This window comes from Bos javanicus, chromosome 1, assembly GCF_032452875.1.
Source record: "Bos javanicus breed banteng chromosome 1, ARS-OSU_banteng_1.0, whole genome shotgun sequence".
NCBI classification, from domain to species: Eukaryota; Metazoa; Chordata; class Mammalia; order Artiodactyla; family Bovidae; genus Bos; species Bos javanicus.
In genome coordinates this window covers 126,237,958-126,258,889 of record NC_083868.1, presented here as the reverse complement: position 1 = coordinate 126,258,889, position 20,932 = coordinate 126,237,958, and the positions used below count along the sequence as shown (strand labels likewise).

Here is a 20,932-nt window from a genome sequence, read left to right as displayed (position 1 = left end):
GACTACTCTTCATTGCAGATCACGGGCTCTAGGACGTGCCAGCTTCTGTACTTGCAGCACATGGGCTCAGTAGTAGCAGCTCCCAGGCTCTGGAGCACAGGCTTATGGGCACATGGGCTTAGTTGCCCCCCAACATGTGGAATCTTCCCAGATCAAGGATCAAGTTGGCAGGTGGGTTCTTTACCCCTGAGCCACCAGGGGAGCACCTTCAGGTGATTTTTGATTGAGTGAGATTAGTTCAGGTCAGGAGAAGATCGTCAGGAGTGCTTGCATCTGCTTTGGAATCAGATTTAAACTTTTATCTTGGCTTCATGCAAACACAGAGACATGCAGAAGGCAAATGAGATTCTCTACAGCTGTAGGTCTTGTTTTCCTGGTATCCTCTGACCACCAGTGGGCATGAGGCCTGGGCTCTGCCCGTCAGACTCCCCATCCTGGGAATGAGCCTGTCCTCCATGGATAGTGGTGGCTGAGGCATCTGGAGCTAGCATTCCAAAGTGGAACGTCATAGTGTCTATTGTGGGTCTCCTTAGACTTCCTGGCACCAGCCCTTCCAGAGACTGCTTTTTAACCCTCTCTTGATTCTTTGAGCCAATCTTCTCTCAATTCTTTGAGCCAATCCCCAGTGCAGGCCCTTATTGCTTGCAATCAATATACCTTAATTGGCACCAATACCAAGCAGATAGATTAACGTTTCTATTGTCAGTAGGTAAGGGAACACACATGAAGCCAAGAGTCCTAGAAGTCATAGAAAAGTCCTCTTTAGACACTGTGACTTGGAGAAGAATATAATTTGTTTCCTGAGGTGCAAAAAAGGGTGACTTTGTGTTCAGTTCAGTTTAGTTCAGTCGCTCAGTCGTGTCTGACTCTTTGCGACCCCATGAATCACAGCACGCCAGGCCTCCCTGTCCATCACCAACTCCCAGAGTTCACCCAGACTCACGTCCATAGAGTCAGTGATGCCATCCAGCCATCTCATCCTCTGTTGTCCCCTTCTCCTCCTGCCCCCAATCCTTCCCAGCATCAGAGTCTTTTCCAATGAGTCAACTCTTCGCACGAGGTGGCCAAAGTACTGTTGTCTTACTTGAATGGTAAAAAGAAAAGACTTCAGATTGGTCAATGTGGGTCTGTTCTAAATACAAAGTGTTGTCTGCAGCCATCTTTAAAGATAGCAGGGTTTTGTTTTGTTTTTTTAATATGTCAGAAATGGAAATTACCATAAGCAAAAGGGCTAAAAGAAAAGTTAAAGACTTTCAGAGGAGTTACACTTATTGAGTAGAATCACTCAACATCATTGTCATCAAGGAGTTAAAAATGGATTTTTAAAATAAGTATTTATATTTTATTGCATCATCTTATCACCCTGAAAATTTTAAGTTTCTTGAGGGCAATGGCATAGCTTACATTTCTTCTGTAATTAAAACTTACATGGTGATAAGATGCTCTAATATGACATGGATACTTAGTTAAGGGTTCCCAGAGATGCAGACATAGAGAACAGACTTGTAGACATAGCAAGGGAAGGAGAGGGTGGGACGACTTGAGAGAGTAGCATTGAAACATATGTGTTACCCTTTGTGAAATAGATAGCTAGTGGGAAGTTACTATATAACACTGTGAGCTCAACCCAGTGCTCCGTGACAACCTAGAGGGGTAGAGTGGGGAGGGGTGGGAGTAGGTATATGTGTACTTATGGTTTACAAGAGGGAGGGACAGAGGGGACATATGTATACTTGTGGCTGATACACATTGTTGTATGGCAAAAACCAACACATCATAATAAAGCAGTTATCCTCCAATTAAACATAAATTTTAAAAAATTGTTTTGTCAGACCCGTGTTCTAAGGGGAGACCTCTAAGACTTTTCTCCCTTAACTGGGATTTGCATGTTTCTCTCTATTCTTATTCATTTTTTAAGGTCTCAAATGGTGCCTCTTCTGTAAAGTTTTCCTTGAATCTTCCAGAAGATTCTTCCTTTCCTGTTTTTTTTCATTACAGCCTGTACTGTGGTTGTGGAGGTCGAATTCAGTTCATTTTGAAGCCTGACCCCCTCGTAGGAGCTTTGTGAAGGCTCATATTGAAAAAGGGATCCTGAGGCTACTCCAGGCTCTGTGGTTAAGAACTGGCAATTGGAGTCATGTTGGGAGTGGATGAGGGAGTCTCATGCATTTGCCATTGCTGTCAGCTGTGGTTTATTGACTCCCTTCCTAGATTATAAATTCTTTGTGGTCCCTGTGTTAGTCAACATTTGATTGCCTCCAGAACTTAGTACAACACCACGCACTGCAGATGTTCTCAATAAACATGTGTTAAAATGGAATGAGGGCAATGAAGGAAGTCATGGTGGAGTTTGAGCTGTGCTTAGAAATAGTAAGTAAAATGAAGGAAAATTATGGGACCATCAAGAAGAGGCCTCAAGAGGAAGAGAAGGCCCTTCTCAGGATAGAGTGGGAAACAAGAATTGCTCACAGGGAAAAAGTAGAGTCTGGAGGCATAGGTTTAGTCAAAATTGTTGAGGCTGTAATCTGATGAAGGAAATTGAACGTAGTTTAAAGGGACAAAAAAGACGAGAATACTTTCTGGGAAACATGAACTTTTGGAATGATTTCCTTCTCTAGAATTTTCTTTCTTTTTTTTTTTTTTTACTCATATACGTGTATCTCGGAGAAGGCAATGGCACCCCACTCCAGTACTCTTGCCTGGAAAATCCCATGGACGGAGGAGCCTGGTAGGCTGCAGTCCACGGGGTCGCTGAGGGTCGGACATGACTGAGCGACTTCACTTTCACTTTCACTTTCATGCATTGGAGAAGGAAATGGCAACCCACTCCAGTGTTCTTGCCTGGAGAATCCCAGGGATGGGGGAGCCTGGTGGGCTGCCGTCTCTGGGGTCGCACAGAGTCGGACACGACTGAAGCGACTTAGCAGCAGCAGCATACATGTATCTATTCTTTTTCAAATTTGTTTCTCATTAAGCTATTACATAATATTGAGCAGAGTTCCCTGAGCTATACAGCAGTCCTTGTTTATTCATTTTAAATATAACAGTGTATACATGTCAACACCAAACTCCCTAATTGTCCCTTCCCCCTATTCTTACCCTCTGGTGGTAACCATAAATTCATTCTCTAAGTCCATGAGTCTGTTTCTGTTTTGTAAGTTCATTTGTATCATTTCTTTCAAGATTCCGCATATAAGGGATATCATATATTTCTCTTTCTCTGACTTTCTTCACTCCATATGACAATCTTTAGGTCCATTCATGTTGCTGCAAATGGCGTTATTTCATTCTTATTAATGACTGAGTAATAGCCTATTGTATATGTGTGCCACATCTTTATCTATTCCTCTGTAAATGGACATTTAGGTTGCTTCCATGTCTTGGCATGGACATTGGGGTGCATGTATCTTTTTGGACCATGTTTTCCTCTGGATATATGCCCAAGAATGGGATGGCAGGAAAAGAGGATAATTAGGTAGCTTGTGTAATTTTAAACAGCAATATAGTGATGTCTTGGGAAATTTTTGTAAGCTGGAAGTCCAAAACAACAATAAAAGCAGGAAATAGACTTGATAAAGAAGCTAATAGAGGAGAAAACTAGAAAAAAAAGAAGACACTCCATTAATTCCAAAGAAATCAAGAAAAGACAGAAAGATAAAACAAGTGGGAAAATAGAAAACAAATTACAAGGTGGTAGCCTTATGTCTAAACATATCAGTAATTACATTAAGTTTAGTTAAGTAAATATTCCTATTTAAAGATAAAAATTGTTTGGATATTTGATATTAAATTGCTTATAAGAGCTATGTCTTAAATATGGGGATTCAGAAAAATGGAAAGAAAGAAGCACTAATCCAAAAAAAGTTGTACTACTGTCAAAGAAAGTTTTGAGGGAAGGAGTCCTAAAGTTTAGCATTTTAATAAAATTTGTTGTTTATTAGTCATATCAATATTAATTTCTTGGATTTGATATGTACTATGGTTATAGAAAATGTTAACATTTGGGGAAGATGGGTAAAAGGTATATGGAGACACTTTTCACAATTTTTACAACTTTTTTGTAAGCCTGAATTTGTTTCAAAATAGCAAAGTTAAAGTTTAGCATTTTATAATAGAAATGGGTCAGTCCATCAGAGGATAGAACAATTCCACATTTATATGCACCTAACACACACATACACAGAGGGAGAGCAAAAATTAAACAAAAAGGAGAAAGACACAAATTTGCAATTACACTGGGAAATTTACAACAATGAGAAAAATTCTCAGTAACTGATAGAAGACAAAAAAAAAAAATCATAAAGGGTTTAGATGATTTAAACAGTGTTAAATCTTATCTATGTACAGAAAAGAAAGATCTGTCATTTCTAATGTTCATATCCGAAGTTTATTTCAGGCCAATTTCCTTGAGAAGCCATGTGATATCTGATAATGTATAAAAACGCTATTATAAAAATAGAAAAATAGTTTTATTTATTCAGCCTCATTCATTCCTAAATCCTGTGTGCCATGCATCTTTCTTGTTCCCTTTGTATGTTGGAAGCACATTGCTGTTCCACACAGCAGATTATAGTATGAGTCCTACTGTGGTCTGGGTTAAGTATCCTTTTGGAAATTGCACTAACTTACAGGGACTTGATGCCTGAGGGTACCTATTTTGGGTTGAGCATGGGATAAACCTCCAAACATCTTGTGTGTTTATTTTTTTTTACTCTGAGAGACTATGTAAATTATTTTTTTCCCCTTCTACCTGCATTGAGTTAGTAATTTCCTGATTTTAATGATTTGTTGACTTTGAATGTTCCTTATTGTAGCTAGATTGCCGTGCCCTGCCTCATACCAGAAATATCTGTCATTTCTCATACTATATTACTATTTAGTTTATCATCTCCAGTTAGAAGTGACTTATGAGAGAAGTAGGAAAAACCTTTGTGGATAAAGAGAAGGAAAAAAACAGTACAAAGAAGCCGTAGACTGGGAGGCATTTAGGCTATGACTATAATCTTAACGCCGATGATTGCTATGGGAGCAACCGTAAACTAACTGACGCATTGAATTTCTGGGATTAGGTGTGGTGGGGGTAAATTACAAATTATGAAAAAATGATGTTTCTTATCTAAGTGTAACTCTATTCAGAAAATATAATTATGGTTAATTTCTTTCCCAATTCAGGATGTCCAAATACTCTATCCTTTGAGGAAATGACACCCACCTTTTTCCATTTTCTTTTTGTAAATTATGTATGTCATTGCTCTTTGTTATCAGTTTGGACTCATTGTTGCAAGTAACAGAAAGCCAGTTTAACTGGCTTTAAAATATAGTTTCAAGTAGCTAGAAAAAGCACTGGCACCCCACTGCAGTACTCTTGCCTGGAAAATCCCATGGACGGAGGAGCCTGGTAGGCTACAGTCCATGGGGTCACTAGGAGTCGGACACGACTGTATAACTTTCAAGTAGACAACCTGAGCGACTTCACTTTCACTTTTCACTTTCATGCATTGGAGAAGGAAATGGCAAGCCACTCCAGTGTTCTTGCCTGGAGAATCCCAGGGACAGGGGAGCCTGGTGGGCTGCCTCTCTGGGGTCACACAGAGTCGGACATGACTAAAGCGACTTAGCAGAAAAAGCACAAAGGCTTTAGCATGGTGGAATTCAAGATTCAGCCCTGCCAGGTGTGGTGTTTTCTCTTTACTCATCGTCTCTGCTTTCTTCTGAGTGTCGGTTTTAGCTTCATTCTCAGTCCTGGGTTCCTTCTTCATGGAGGCAGAATGGCTACAGATGCTCTGGCCTCTACATCCTCATCAGTAGGGATCCAGAGGAGTGTGTAGGCCCTCATTATAGAAAGTTTCACAAAAGCTTTCTTCTGTCTTGTTGGCTCCAACTGGGTGATATGCCTGTCCCTAAACCAAATCACTGTGGCTGAGAAGTACGATGTGCTGATTGGCTTGGACCCGGAGCTTTGCTCAAATGTCATGGATAGATTATAGGGAACGAGTAGAACCCCCCAGATAAAATTAATGCTGTTACCCAAAGTTCAGAGATAGTTGCTAGAGAAGAAACAAAACATGTGGAGAAAATAATACTTGAAGTGTTGATATTGTAACACAATATGATAGGAACTTGGGTAACACTTTGTATTGAATTTTCTCAGCCAGAGAAGTCCTAAAGCGGGGGTAGGGTTGGGGGAGAGTAGATGGGATATAAATAATAAATGAGAAGAAAAGATCCTGGGATGGCGGGCAGATCCAGTTACCTGAGTGGGAATCTGATTGATGGGCTCGTGACCTGCTGGCCCCTCTTCTCTCAGAGGAACTGACCCTTGGAAATGTCCCTCATTGGGATCAGGGATGTCATGAGTGGTGCACAACTGAGGTTGTGTTTTCATACATCAAGGGACTAAATATTTTCCTCTGGCCCTTAGAATGAGCTAATTTGTTTGGAGTGTTTCTAGAGAGACACAGCATTTCCTCTGAGGTCCTTAGAGGGGCCAAGTGGAATAACTTAAAATTAGGGAGCTGCAGAACCAAAATGAATAGACCAGAGTTCTAGTTTGATACCCCTGGTGTTTATAGTAATTCAAATTGTTTCCCAAATTTAAAAATCAAAGTTCATGTAAAAATGTGGATTTCTGAAGGAAAAAAAGCATTTCTGGCTTCCCTTTAAACACCAGAAGACCAGGCAACTTTGGGCCTGATTCTGCTAGACAACAGTTTACTGGACCTCTGCCTTGACTTCCCCTTTTAAAGCCCTGGTTAGCATCATGGACACATCAGGAAAAGGGGTGGAGAATGGGGAGTCAGATACAGGGACCTTCTATATAGGATATAGGGACCTCCTCCCTCGTCTTAGACTTCAATAACGGGGAAGAATTTCCATGGCTTGCAGAACAGAGATATTGCTGAGCTTGGGGTCATAGGGCTTCATTGGCCAGTAGGCTCTGAGAAGTACCAGTTGCCACTTCATAGATCATAATAACCTCAGTTTTCGTTATATTCCTTTAATTTTGAATTTAGAGCTTGAAGCTTCAGGAAGACTGGGGGACTAAGGCTTCCTGTTGTTTCACACCTCCAGTGGTTCTAATTACAATCTTCTATACATATTCTTGACTTAAACTTTGATCAATAAACTCTACTTTGTATCTTTTCAGTTCAGTTCAGTCACTCAGTCGTGTCCGACTCTTTGCGACCCCATGAACCTCAGCATGCCAGGCCTCCCTGTCCATCACCAACTCCTGGAGTTTATCCAAAACTCATGTCCATTGAGTCGGTGATGCCATCCAACCATCTCATCCTCTGTCGTTCCCTTCTCCTCCTGCCCTCAATCTTTCCCAGCATCAGGGTCATTTTCCAGTGAGTCAGTTCTTCCCATCAGGTAGCCAAAGTATTGGAGTTTCAGCTTCAGCATCAGTCCTTCCAATGAATATTCAGGACTGATTTCCTTTAGGACTGAGTGGTTGGATCTCCTTGCAGTCCAAGGGACTCTCAAGATTCTTCTCCAACACTACAGTTCAAAAGCATCAATTCTTCGGTGCTCAGCTTTCTTTATAGTCCAACTCTCACATCCATACATGACTACTGGAAAAACCATAGCCTTGACTAGATGGACATTTCCTGACAAAGTAATGTCTCTGCTTTTTAATATGCTGTCTATGTTGGTCATAACTTTCCTTCTTTTAGCTATCCATTTAATGTAGTTTCCTATTTCTCAACTTAAAAAAAATTACTAACTTTGGCTAACGGAGGGGCAGAGCTTTCCCTGCCCCTTGGACAGGCTGCAGTGGAGGAGCTGTGTCTACACCATGCAGGCATGGTGGATCCTTTAGAACACCTGTCCGGGTAGACCGAGGGCACAGAGTGGGAGATGAGCTTTACATATTGTCCCCTCTGCCTAGGCTAGTGCTTTACCGCTTCTGCACTTGCACCCACTGTCAGTATTAGGGTTTCAGAACTGAGCCAGCACTTATTTGGTTTTAGTCAGGAATAATGAGGAGAACTCTGATAAGGGCATTGTGAGGAAAGACCAAATTATTAGTATTTTTTTACACACTCATTTAATCATTCAGTCAGCAACTCAAACTCTTCACAACTACTCATTCAGTTGCATAAGTCAAATGACTTTTGAACCTCTGTGCTTGAGTGACCAAATCACATACACAAAGTATTGAAGGTCAGAGTTGTGGTGCCAGCAGCTTCTGGTGTCTGTCCTTGGGATGGTTATTTTTTCCAAGTCCTTCTGTATAATCTGCTTTTTTTGGGTCTGAGTCCACTTTTGGACTCCAAATACTTGTTGACTCACCACATGCTTTTACATAGGTATTTTGATTTGGGTCATGCCCACCTCTGATTTGCACTTTTGTTTTAAGAAAGAAAGAGAAATAAAGTAAGAGAGTTTTGCTGCAACATGAGTCCTTCACCTGCTAAATGCTTCTCTGAGAGCTCCTGTTTCTGTTTTATTCAAAAGTTTTAGGTCTCTTTCTCTCATTCTTGTTTTCTCTCCAATGCATATGTTTGCGTGTGCTGTGTACACACACATACACACACCCTTTTAGCCTTCTTGTATTCTACTACACACACACACACACACACCTCTTTTAGCCTTCTTGCATTCTACTCCATATGCTATGATTGCCTTGGCTACAATTCATCCAGAAAGTTCCAACCCAGGATTATATATGATATATACTGAATGCCCCTACAGGAAGTGATATATAGTGTAGAAGAGGGGCCTTTAAATCCAGATTAAAACAGAAAGTGAATTAGGAATTGATTCTCGTTTGTTTATCAGAGAGATGTAATCATAAGATTACTTTGTCATTTACCCCAAAATCAGTTTTAGTTAAGCTTCTCAGGTGTTTATAGCTGAACGTGGTCAGTATTATATTGAATGTTGTTTTAGAAGAGACTGATTCTTATTCATCTTTAAATCTCATTAGTCCAGTCAAATAATACTTACTCATTGAGTACTTGAATGAATGTAAGCTCCCCAACCAGAGGCTTCATAATGGGGCTTTAAAGTAAATGGATGTAGAAAGATCTTGGTGGAAATTCTAGCAGCCACTCAATACTCAGAAGCCAACCCCAATTCCATGCTGAGGTGTACAGAGACACAGAACTACGGTGAGTGTAACTGAGGCTGGTCATGGAGGTGACCCATGCAACGAGTGGGGACAAGATGTATACAGATTCTCTCTGCTTTTCTCTACTTTGCTGATGGAGCTGGTGATGGACAGGAAAGCCTGGTGTACTGCAGTCCATGGAGTCGCAAAGAGTAGGACATGACTGAGCGACTAAATTGAACTAGGAAAAAGTTGGCAAAAATTATTTTGCAAGATTTAAGGGAAAGGTTGACTAAAGATTATTTTGAAAGATTTTGAACCCATGTGGGTTCAAAATTTCAGTGCCATCTTTGTGCCTCTAATACTCAGCACCATGAAGAGGTGCTCATAAGTCATTGTTGAATAAATAATAAGGAGGGGAGAGAATGAGGACTGGTTACTGAGATGCTGAAACCCCCACTTAGTCTTTTTACCCATCTGTTGGTGACACATTTCCCATGGACCGTTGTTTGGTTTGGCCCTTTTTTGATCTATCACCATCCCTGCTCTTGGGGCTTCTCTGGTGGCTCAGATGGTAAAGAATCTGCCTGCTTATGCAGGAGACCTGGGTTCGATCTCTGGGTTGGGAGGATCCTCTGGAGAAGGGCATGGCACCCCACTCCTGCCTGGAGAATTCCATGGACGGAGGTGCCTGGTAGGCTTCAGTCCATGGGATCACAAAGAGTTGGACACGACTAAGCAACTGACACTTTCACTTTTTCATCCCTGCTCTATGAAGGGAAATATCGCTATTAATAAATTTTACTAATATTTTCCCATATATATAATATGATAAGACCATGGGGAACACAAAAAGAAGAAAACATATATTTTTTACCTGCAAAGAGACAGCAATGATGTTAGGAAGATAAGAATAAAATAGCAAAATGTGACTATTACAAGACAACACATATTCAAGAATACAATAATGAATGTATTATTGTATCCATTGCCATCACAATAATGTATGTAGATAATACATAAGAGGCAAGGAAAAGACAGAGGTGCTCATATCTAAGGCAGGTGGGAAGGAGTTGGGGACATTCGGGGGTGGTGAGTGGACTGTTGGTTGAGAGTTAGGGGCAGAAAGCATGTTAACTTGGTAGTGTGGGGAGTAATGAGATGGTTAAGACTTGGAAAAACTAAAGAGGGGGGAAGAGCCCCAACATTAAGATAACAATAACAGTATTGTTATTTTTTTGTCTTGTTTGTTTTAGCAGGAGATTGGCAGGCGTCCCTTTGAGAGGTCACAAATGAGTCAACCTGGAGCCAAACCCCTTCATCCCAGGTGTTAATCCTGGCTTAACTCCTCATAATGGTGTCTAATTATGTTTTCTGGTGCAGGCACTTAGGAATTTATTTTGCTTATTTGAGAAAAAGTTAATTCATAGTAACCATAGCTACTATTTTAAAAAATAGTTTGGGGGTTAAAAAATTCTAGCTGTTAGCAATCAAATTAATCACTTTTTAGGAATGTTTTTTACCTAACATGTCTGCCTCTTGTAGAATGAATGAGGAAGTAGAGCTCAGTTCTGTCAGACCAGAAGGATGCTCAGGGAAAATTTGAATTACTGTACCCATTAAAAATTCTCTCTGTCCAAAGGGCTATCCAGGTTGGTATGTAGAGTAGGAGACTAATATTTAACAAACTCAGTGGTATCCAAATTCACCCTTATATTAGTGAGTCGGTGGACTTTCCTGTTAACTAAAGAAAGTCTGATTTGAAAAACTGAACAAGTTGATACGGAACATGAATGTTTGCTTTTTACAAAATGAATGATGCAGTGAAATGCAATCAAAAAAGGCAATTGCTGGAAATATTATAGACAGATGAAAATATTTTTCCAGATTTCCTTTACACTAGAAAGAAAACTCTTCAATTAATTTATATTTCTTTGCTGTTTACTTTTCACATAGGGATATATTCCAGTGACCCTGTGATCTTTCAACTGTAATGGAGAGTTGAATATAGAATGTAATAGGCAAAGAGGAGGGCTGTGGTGGGAGCTAGGATCACAGTTGGTGAAGAAGGGAAGGAGGGGACACCAGTAGAAGATACTGAAATGCCCTGGCACCCCTGATCCTAGTCACTTCTCTAGAGAGACACCATCAAGGCTTTTACCGTAAAAAAGTCAGGTAGGAAAGAAATATCACATTTCTTTGTATTCTATTTTTTGGCCACGTGACTTGGGGATTCTTAGTTCCTGGACCAGGGATTGAACCGACACCATTGGCAGCAAGAGTGTGGAATCCTGACTGCTGGACAGCCAAGGAATCCCCTCTTTATGTTCTTGAAAGCAACTTTATTTTGACTGTGACGCCTCATCCTGCCTGAGTCCCGTCAAGTCTTAGGCACCTGGAATCTGTCCATCAGCCTCTGTTGTCTCGGGATCTTAGAGACGGCAAAGGCTGGGAGGAAGGGCTTTCATCCTTGGTCCTTCATCCTCTGAGGGGGCCTGGGAAACATGCACCGGCTCAGCCCGTGGGTCCCTCCAGCAGAGGTTCTGTGGCACTTCGTCCCTTCTCTCTGCCTTCCCCGGGCCTCTTTGCTCACATCCACGGCTTCCCCTCTGTTTCCACCAGGATAATCTTTCCTCCTCTTCATCTTCTTCAGAGGTGGTCTTCTCCTGCTGCCCCATTCCCAGCACAACCAGCCTAAGTGAGCCCCGAGAAGGCTTGTGCTTCTGTCCAAAGACTGAAGGGACCACAGGTTCCAATCTGCTTTTGCCTTCTGGACTGCCAGAACTCCTAAGACAAGATTTAGTTATTGGTTTTTGAACGGGGTGGGAGAATAAATACAAGTTATATTTCAATAAATTATTCTGCCCCAATATTATTAACTATTTTTATTGCTTATGATTAAAGTATTAAAGAGATTTTTTCCCCAAAAAACCTTGAGGGGCTTTGGGAAATTTTTCCCTTTTCAAAACACATTCTTTTGTTATCTTTATTATTTTTACTGAGTTTAAAAATTAAAGTAATGAATTATTTAAAACAGATGTTAAAAGTTTACCATAATTGTTTCGAATTTATCATTAAAAAAAAAAAACATCAGCTCTAGCCCGCAGATGTGCCCCTTACCTCCTTCTCCACATGCATGCGTGTGCCAAGTCGCTTCAGTCATGTCCGACTCTTTTTGACCCTATGGATCGTAGCCCGCCAGGCTCCCCTGTCCTTGGGATTCTCCACACAAGAATACTGGAGTGGGATGCTGTGCTCTCCTCTGGGGAATCTTCCCAACCCAGGGATCGAATCCACATCTCTTAAGTCTCCTGCATTGGCAGGTGGGTTCTTTGCCACTAGCGCTACCTGGGAAGCCCTTCTCCTTAGACAACCTGGGAAGCTCCTTTTCCATAGACAAACACTATTCTTAATTTGTTGTGTCTTTCCCGTGTGTTTTTAAGTCTTACTACATGTGTATGGTAGGATAAAGGACATGTAAAGTATTCTGTGTTTTATAATTTACAATAATTGGTATACTGTGTGTATCCTTTAGCACTTTGGTTTTTCGATTTACTATTTTTTTTAAGAAGCAGGTAGATGCAGTTCATTTATCCTACTGTTGTATAAATATTTTGTTGATTAAACAATCATGTATTTATCCATTATTCAACTAAAGAAAACAGGCAGATGCCCTTAAAATAAAAATACGGTTGGAATAATTTAACACCTTGAGGGTTTGTTAGTCACTCATACATAAGTGTCAATTGGTCCTCAACCCTTTCTTCAAAACTACGTGTGTGTGGGAACTACCTGTGATGCTGGCAGTGGGAGAACAGGGATAGGGACATTAATTGAACTGTATGTAGATTTGAGAGCTTAGGTTAAGAAGCTGATTTGTTTTTTAATCTTCTATTTTGCCTGCCTGCCTTGGGCAGGTTATCTAATCTCAGTAGTCTTCTAATTTACATTTTAAGGGAGGATGTTTGTTCCATCAGTAGAAGAATAGGTAAATGGTGAGGTTATTGTGTGAGGAGAATAGCGTGGTTCCAGCCTCACTGAAAGTTCTAAGTATTTGCCATCAGCGTTTACAATACTAGCGAAGGGGGAGTGAGGGAAGAAGGGAATTTTGGAAGATGGACTAGGGGGAAGGCTGCGTGCCCTGAGTCAGTGGCTCCCTCAAGAATTCAGAATCTCAGGTGACCCGGACCTGGGACCGCAGTGAGAGGAGGGAAAGCAGAAGAGCTGGGAAGCCAGAAAGTACCAGTGAAGACAGCTTCGGTCCCTCACAGTTTGGGCCTTTGGGACTGGTAGAAAGGCATCAAAGTCTTGGTGGTCTCAGAGTTGTTTCTGATGCCTTTTTTTCTGAAACTGTCCAAAGAACTTTAGAACCTGCCAGCCATAAAGAGCTACTTAGGCTAATTTTGGTAAAGCTTTTAGAGGTTCAAGGAAGCTAGAAATTTGAGGGAGGAGAAAAGATCAGATCCAATTTCATCTAAATTAAGAAGTCCATTTTTAGAATATACTGTTAACTTTCCAAATTTATGTTTGGTTGTGTCAGGGTACACTTAAGAATTAAGACAGGGAAGAAAGGTTTTACTTGGTAAAAGAAGGTGTTATTTAAAATTATATGGGCTAAAAAAAGAAAAAAACAGGAGGAAAGAAGAGTTGCAATTACTGAAGATGTATAGGACAGACACATGTCAAAAGCCATGGGAAGATGTACCTGTCTAGAAAATCCAGCATAACCTTCCCTGTTGCTGGGTCTCTGACAGTGATCCTGGCTGTCTCTGGCTCCTTTTCATAGGACTGACTTTGGAAAGCTGTGCTGTTCTGAGCCATCTCAGGCATCCAGGTAGGTGAGCGTCAGTGCCAGGTGTCTGGGTACCGATTAGTGATGGGTGCTTCATTTCTAAAACTACAGAGTGAATTCTAGTGACTCTGTGTTTTGGTGTTTCAGGACTGACAAGTTATGTGCTTGATAAGTATGAGTTGACCTAGTTGGAAGTTTGTCCCCAAAACTTTACAAAGAATTTTACAGAGGCTGATTTCTTTTAAAATGCAAATTCTTACCTCACAGGTATATATGCTTCATATGTTACATAAATTATTGTATGATTATTGGACAGTTACATATTTATACATTTTATGGTTTGATATCAGATTGTATTGGGGAGACTTCAGAAGATACTGGCCTAGAGGAAGGAATAAGACACAGTAGGGCTCTGCTACAGCTTGGTTCGGAGCCTCTGAGAGTTCTTCACATTGGGACACTGAGAAAGTTATTCAATCCTCTGAACCATCCCTTTGTCAATTATAAAATGAGGACAGTACCTGCCTTATGGAGTCATGAGAAAGAGAATGGACACAAAGCATTTAAGAGAGTGCATTAATCATCTAACTATGGGACTAGTAAGAAAAATATTGGGCTACTAGCTATAGGGTCATTGGGGTTTTCTTCTAAAATGTTACCTACTACTTTAAAAATTTAATTCTCTTCCGTAAAGTTTTAGGGCCTTTCCTGGTGGCTTAGACAGTAAAGAATTTGCTGGCAGTGTGGGAGACCTAGGTTAGATCCTTGGGTTGGGAAGATTCCCTGAGAAGGAAATGGCAACTCACTCCAGTATTCTTGCCTGGAGAATTCCATGGACAGAGGAGCCTGGTGGGCTACAGTCCATGGGGTCGCAAAATTTTAAGAAGTCTGTGCTATCTTATTGTAGCAGAAACATTTTCCCATGGAAAAACATCATAGTAAGCAATTTATTTGGGATCATGTAGCTAGAACAGTTTTTTATACATCAAATTCAACAGCTGTATTTTCTCAGCCAACAGTGTGTTACTCCTGATAGGTTTATTGTGCGATATAAAAATGCTTGTTAAGACACACTATGTAGTGTCTTAGTTTTTTGCATTGTACTTGATTATCATAATTTTGCAAAAATCTAGAAAAATATTGATACTGTATGCATGAGTCTGCACTTATGAAAGAGGCGATATGTTTTCCATTACCATTCTACTGCTAAATCTTCATGCCTTTGTAGAAAGCTATAAATTATTTTGCTATTTTAATCATAGTATTTTGCCTCTAAGGAAATATGAGGCAAATATTACTTAAAATTGTAACATATAGTGTAAGAACTATATATAGTAATCTTATTGTCTGTCAGTATTCAATAATGTATACTTTCAGACCACTAGTATTTATTTTGTTTCCATTGTCTTTCCACAATTACTTCTTTTTTAAAAAAATATTTCTGACTGTACTGGGTCTTAGTTATGGCATGAAAACTGTTGGTTGCAGCACGTGTGATCTAGTTCCTTGACCAGGCATCAAACCCAGGTCGCCTGCATTGGGAGTGTGGAGTTTTAGCCACTGGACCACCTGGGAAGTTCCCATCACAATCACTTCTCTTGTTTTTCAGTTATTTTTTATTTTGGCTGCCTTTAGTCTAAAAAAGTGACTAAAAATATGTAATGAAAAATAAGCTCCCTTTTTACTTGGCCTCCAATTCCCCATTTCCCCTAGAAAGGCAATCACTATTACCTTTCTTTGTATCCTTCTGGAAATGCTTTTATAAATATTCAACTGATATAGCTCCCCCTCCCCCAGCCATACTGAATTTTCTGCTCCTTGTTTTATTCTTTTAATAATATATCTTAAAGGGACTTCCTTGGTGGTCCAGCAGTTAAGACCCCATGTCCAATGGAGGGGGCGAAGATGCTATTCCCGATTAGGGAACTAAGATCTTGCATGTTGCGGCCAAAAAAAAAAAAAAAAACCAGAAGAAGAATATATTTTAAAGATTGTTCTGTATTTATTATATTTGCTTCATTTAAATACTAAAGGACTTGTGTAATGCATCTATTATATTTGCTTCATTTAAATACTAAAGGACTTGTGTAATGCTACAAACTTCTTTATACTTATAATAACATTTGGGTAAATTGCTTTTTCACTAATTTTATGTGCTGGTTCTGCTGGATTATGGGAGAATAAAAATATTTCATGTAATTAACAAGTGACATATATTTAAATAGGCTTGAGCAAAGAATGGAACCCCAGGTGTATTTATCATTTCATAGGCAAGGTCAACACAAGGACCGTTAATTTGCAGCATTTCTGTGGAGTGCAAATGCTAAAATTGGACCACTATTTTTAAAACTTGAGGCAAGGGATAGAAACTATTCTGAATATGGGAAAGGATATGCAGAATGACCAAACCACAGAAACTGGAAGCCAGCCACAACAGAATTAGCATTTTGCAGACTGGGAGGTTATTCTTAAACGTCCTAAAAGGACTGTTTCATCTCTTTCACCACAAAATAAGTAAACATTCTAAAAGTGAGAATTCAATAAAATGTGAATATGTACTTACTGCTAACATGTAAGAAATTGTAATTACTGCCTTTTTCTTACTCTACAGAACTGAGCTCTTCAGATTTTTTTTAAAAAGTGTAGAAAGAAATAGAGGGCAATGGTGTGTGTATGTATTTAAAAACTAAACAATTTTATTACATATTTAGTTAGAATCAGGCCCCAGAGTAACTGTAAGAAATAGAAATCTGTCATTTTGCAACCTACTGAATGGGAGAACAGATTTCCAAATGATAGGACTGATAAGGGGTTAATATCCAACATATATAAACAGTTCATATAACTCAAGATCAAAAAAACAAACAGCCCAATTAAAAAATGAAGATAAGAACTGAATAGACATTTTTCCAAAGAGGAATTACAGGTGGTCACAGCCACATGAAAAGACACTCAACATCACTGATCATTAGGGAAATGAAAATCAAAACCAAATGAGAAACCACCTCACACCTGTCAGAATGGCTATCATCAAAATGACCGCAAATAACAAATGTTGAAGAGAATGTGGAGAAAAGAGAACCCTTGTACACTGTTGGTGAGAATGTAAATAGTGAAAGTGAAAGTGTTAGTCACTCAGTTACGTTGACTCTGGGACTCCATGGACTGTATGTAGCCAGGCTCCTCTGTCCATGGGATTCTCCAGGCAAGAATACTGGAGTGGGTAGCCATCCCTTTCTCCAGGGAATCTTCCTGACCCAGGGATCAAACCTGGATCTTCCACACTGTGGGCAGATTCTTTACCATCTGAGCCACCAGGGAAGCCCACCATGGACAACAGTAGGGAGGTTTCTCAAAAAACTAAATATAGAACTACCACGATGCTACTGCTAAGTCGCTTCAGTCGTGTCTGACTCTGTGTGACCCCATAGACGGCAGCCCACCAGGCTCCCCCATCCCTGGGATTCTCCAGGCAAAAACACTGGAGTGGGTTGCCATTTCCTTCTCCAAGAACTACCATAAAACCCCAAACTTCCACTCCTGAGTATATAACCAAAACCCCCCCAAAACGCTTTCCGAAAGATACTTATACCTCGATGTTCCTAACAGTTTTATTTGCAGTAGCCAAGATATGGAAGCAACCTAACTGTCCATCAGTAGATGAATGGCTAAAGAAGATGTACATACACACACACACACACACACAATGGAATACTGCTCAGCTGTAAAAGAGAATGAAGTTTTGCCATATGCAGCAACCTGCATGGACTTGGAAGGCATTATGCTAAGTGAAATAAATCAAAGAAAGACAAATACTGCATGATATCACATACACGTGGGATCTAAAAAAATACAATAAACTAGTGAAGATAACAACAACAAAAAAGAAGTGGACTCCCAGATTTAGAGAACAAACCAGTGGTTACCAGTGGGGAAAGAGAAGGGCAAGGGGCAACACAGGGATAGGGGATTAAAAGGTATAAACTATTAGGTGTAGAGTAAGTGACAAGGATTTATTGTACAGCACAGGAAATATAGCCAATATTTTATAATAACTATAATAGAGTATAACCTTTAAAAATTGTGAATCACTATATTGTATACCAACTGTACTTTAACAAAAATAATGTCTTTTGAAAGAATAACAAAAATCCTAAACAACTTGGTTTACAGATCATGAATGACAAATATACTGTACTCTTTAGAAGGATTCACATAATTTAATATGATTTTTAAGTAATCAGTGAAATGGCACCCCACTCCAGTACTCTTGCCTGAAAAATCCCATGGATGGAGGAGCCTGGTAGGCTGCAGTCCATGGGGTCGCTATGAGTCGGACACGACTGAATGACTTCACTTTGACTTTTCACTTTCATGCATTGGAGGAGGAAATGGCAACCCACTCCAGTGTTCTTGCCTGGAGAATCCCAGGGACGGCAGGGCCTGGTGGGCTGCCGTCTGTGGGGTCGCACAGAGTCGGATATGACTGAAGTGACTTAGCAGCAGCAGCAGCAGCAGCAGCAGTGAAAATTTTAATTCAATTATTTCAAAAAATTATATGCTTCCCCCCAAATCAGAGATGTTCAGGGATGATGTTGAACCTCTTATATAAATATGTGTATAAAAATTTTTTTCCTACTTAGCTTCAGTACTTATTTAGTTCATTTTCACTTTCTGAAATACACATTAAAGTAATGAGGTGTGTATAAGAGGTATACATAATTTGTACTCACCTTTAGCTTTATATTGAATAGTCAAACCACGAAGTCACTTTAAAAATAGGAGTTGCCATTTCTCCAAAGAAGACATACAGATGGCTAACAAACACATGAAAAGATGCTCAACATCACTCATTATCAGAGAAATGCAAATCAAAACCACTATGAGGTACCATTTCACGCCAGTCAGAATGGCTGCAATCCAAAAATCTACAAGCAATAAATGCTGGAGAGGGTGTGGAGAAAAGGGAACCCTCTTACACTGTTGGTGGGAATGCAAACTAGTACAGCCACTATGGAGAACAGTGTGGAGATTCCTTAAAAAACTGGAAATAGAACTGCCTTATGATCCAGCAATCCCACTGCTGGGCATACACACTGAGGAAACCAGAAGGGAAAGAGACACATGTACCCCAATGTTCATCGCAGCACTGTTTATAACAGCCAGGACATGGAAGCAGCCTAGATGTCCATCAGCATACAAATGGATAAGAAAGCTGTGGTACATATACACAACGGAGTATTACTCAGCCATTAAAAAGAATACGTTTGAATCAGTTCTAATGAGGTGGATGAAACTGGAGCCTATTATACAGAGTGAAGTAAGCCAGAAAGAAAAACACCAGTACAGTATACTAACGCATATATATGGAATTTGGAAAGATGGTAACAATAACCCTGTGTACGAGACAACAAAAGAGACACTGATGTATAGAACAGTCTTTTGGACTCTGTGGGAGAGGGCGAGGGTGGGATGATTTGGGAGAATGGCATTGAAACATGTATAATATCATATATGAAACAAGTCGCCAGTCCAGGTTCGATGCACGATACTGGATGCTTGGGGCTGGTGCACTGGGATGACCCAGAGGGATGGTACGGGGAGGGAGGAGGGAGGAGGGTTCAGGATGGGGAACACATGTATACCTGTGGCAGATTTATTTCAATATTTGTCAAAACCAATACAATATTGTAAAGTTTAAAAATAAAATAAAAGTATTAAAGTATAAAGTATTAAAATGTAAGTAATTCTTGGGAATTCTCTGGCAGTCCAGTGGTTAGGACTTGGCGCTTTCACTGCTGTGGCCTGAGTTCAGTCCCTGGTTGGGGAAATCAGATCACTGCAAGTTATGAGGTGTGGCCTCCCCCCAAAAGTCAATAATTCCTCCTTGAGATATTTATTTATAGCAATAAACATGGCTATGTACAGAGATTTATCTGTAAGGCTGTTCATTGTAGCATTCATTTACAATGCAAAATTGGAAGCAGTGCAAACACTGTGAAACAAGGGATTTACCAAATAAGTTATTATGTGGCCACTAAATATTATGTTGATACATATAATAGCACAAAAAATTATACTCACATTTCACGCCCCAGTAAAGGTACAGGTGCATTTGAAAAGCAGACCAGAAAGATGTAGATGACAAAAAGTACTAGTTGATATTTCTGGAGAGTAGGATTGTAGATAAGTTACATTTCTGATTTGGGCATTTGTTACCAATTATTTTCTACAATGACTATTATATACCTGCTTTTCTTACAATCCAGTTTTACATCAGTCTTCTTTTTTTTGGTTTTAGTTTGTTTATCCTGCTTGGAATAAGAAAGGCCCCACTAATCTGGGAAAGACCTCGCTCAAGGAAAGGGAGAGGAGGTGGCTGTGGCTGTGGTTGAATAATGTAAAGTTGAACGTTTGAGCCACAAGCTCCATCCCGAAATCATCAGCCTCTCACTTACATGATTCACGTCCTAAAATTTTACTTTTCGACCACATCCTGAGTATTTTTAAATGCTATACTTTTCTCAACTTGAAATGCTTATTTTTCTGAAACAGTGAAGTCAAATAGAAAGGAAAATTATACAAGCCATTGAGAAATGCCTTTGCTTTGGATAAGCACAGGGTGTGAAAAAACCAGTGTTTCTTCCCTGTTATTGTCTGCCTGACCTATGTTGGGAAAGAGTGTTACCAGGGAATCTATTCCTACTTGTTCCTTGTCAGCCTTACCTCTCAGGTGGTTTCTCCCAGATGCTTTACTGCCTGTGTCCTCTGTTCTTGTTTAGATAAATGTTTGCAAAGGGCTCATGTTCTTTTTTCTCACGTTGCTTTTTCCAGATATAAAGACCTGCAGGTAGTCTTTCCTATTCAGAGATGGAGAACAGTACCACCACCATTTCTCGGGAGGAGCTGGAGGAACTACAAGAAGCCTTTAATAAAATAGGTATGCTTGAGAAAAACTAAATGCACAGTTACTATTCTGCTGGATACCAGCCTTCCAGGAATGGAACAATGCCTTCCATTGCTTCTACTGTTCTCTAACCCCCAGATGTATTCCTTTTTCTTTTGTATCCCATCTGGGTTTCACT

The 20,932-nt window shown here is 40.0% G+C and overlaps 1 protein-coding gene and 1 long non-coding RNA gene across 4 annotated transcripts in view; one reads left to right on the top strand and one right to left on the bottom strand.

The window, feature by feature from the left end:
* The window catches only part of PLS1 (plastin 1), a 127,604-nt gene that overhangs the window by 49,511 nt on the left and 57,161 nt on the right, over window positions 1–20,932 (top strand). For all 3 annotated transcript variants that reach the window (XM_061419559.1, XM_061419566.1, XM_061419575.1), the window contains one exon: window positions 20,682–20,787. In XM_061419559.1, the coding sequence (XP_061275543.1) occupies window positions 20,718–20,787 (70 nt within the window). In that variant the 5' untranslated portion in view covers window positions 20,682–20,717. The remainder of the gene's footprint in view (window positions 1–20,681; window positions 20,788–20,932) is intronic.
* LOC133249334 (uncharacterized) lies at window positions 10,008–20,683 on the bottom strand. The gene is made up of 3 exons (XR_009736913.1): window positions 20,574–20,683; window positions 18,581–18,664; window positions 10,008–11,842 (listed from the first exon to the last, which is right to left on the bottom strand). It is a non-coding gene; the product is annotated as an uncharacterized LOC133249334 (long non-coding RNA).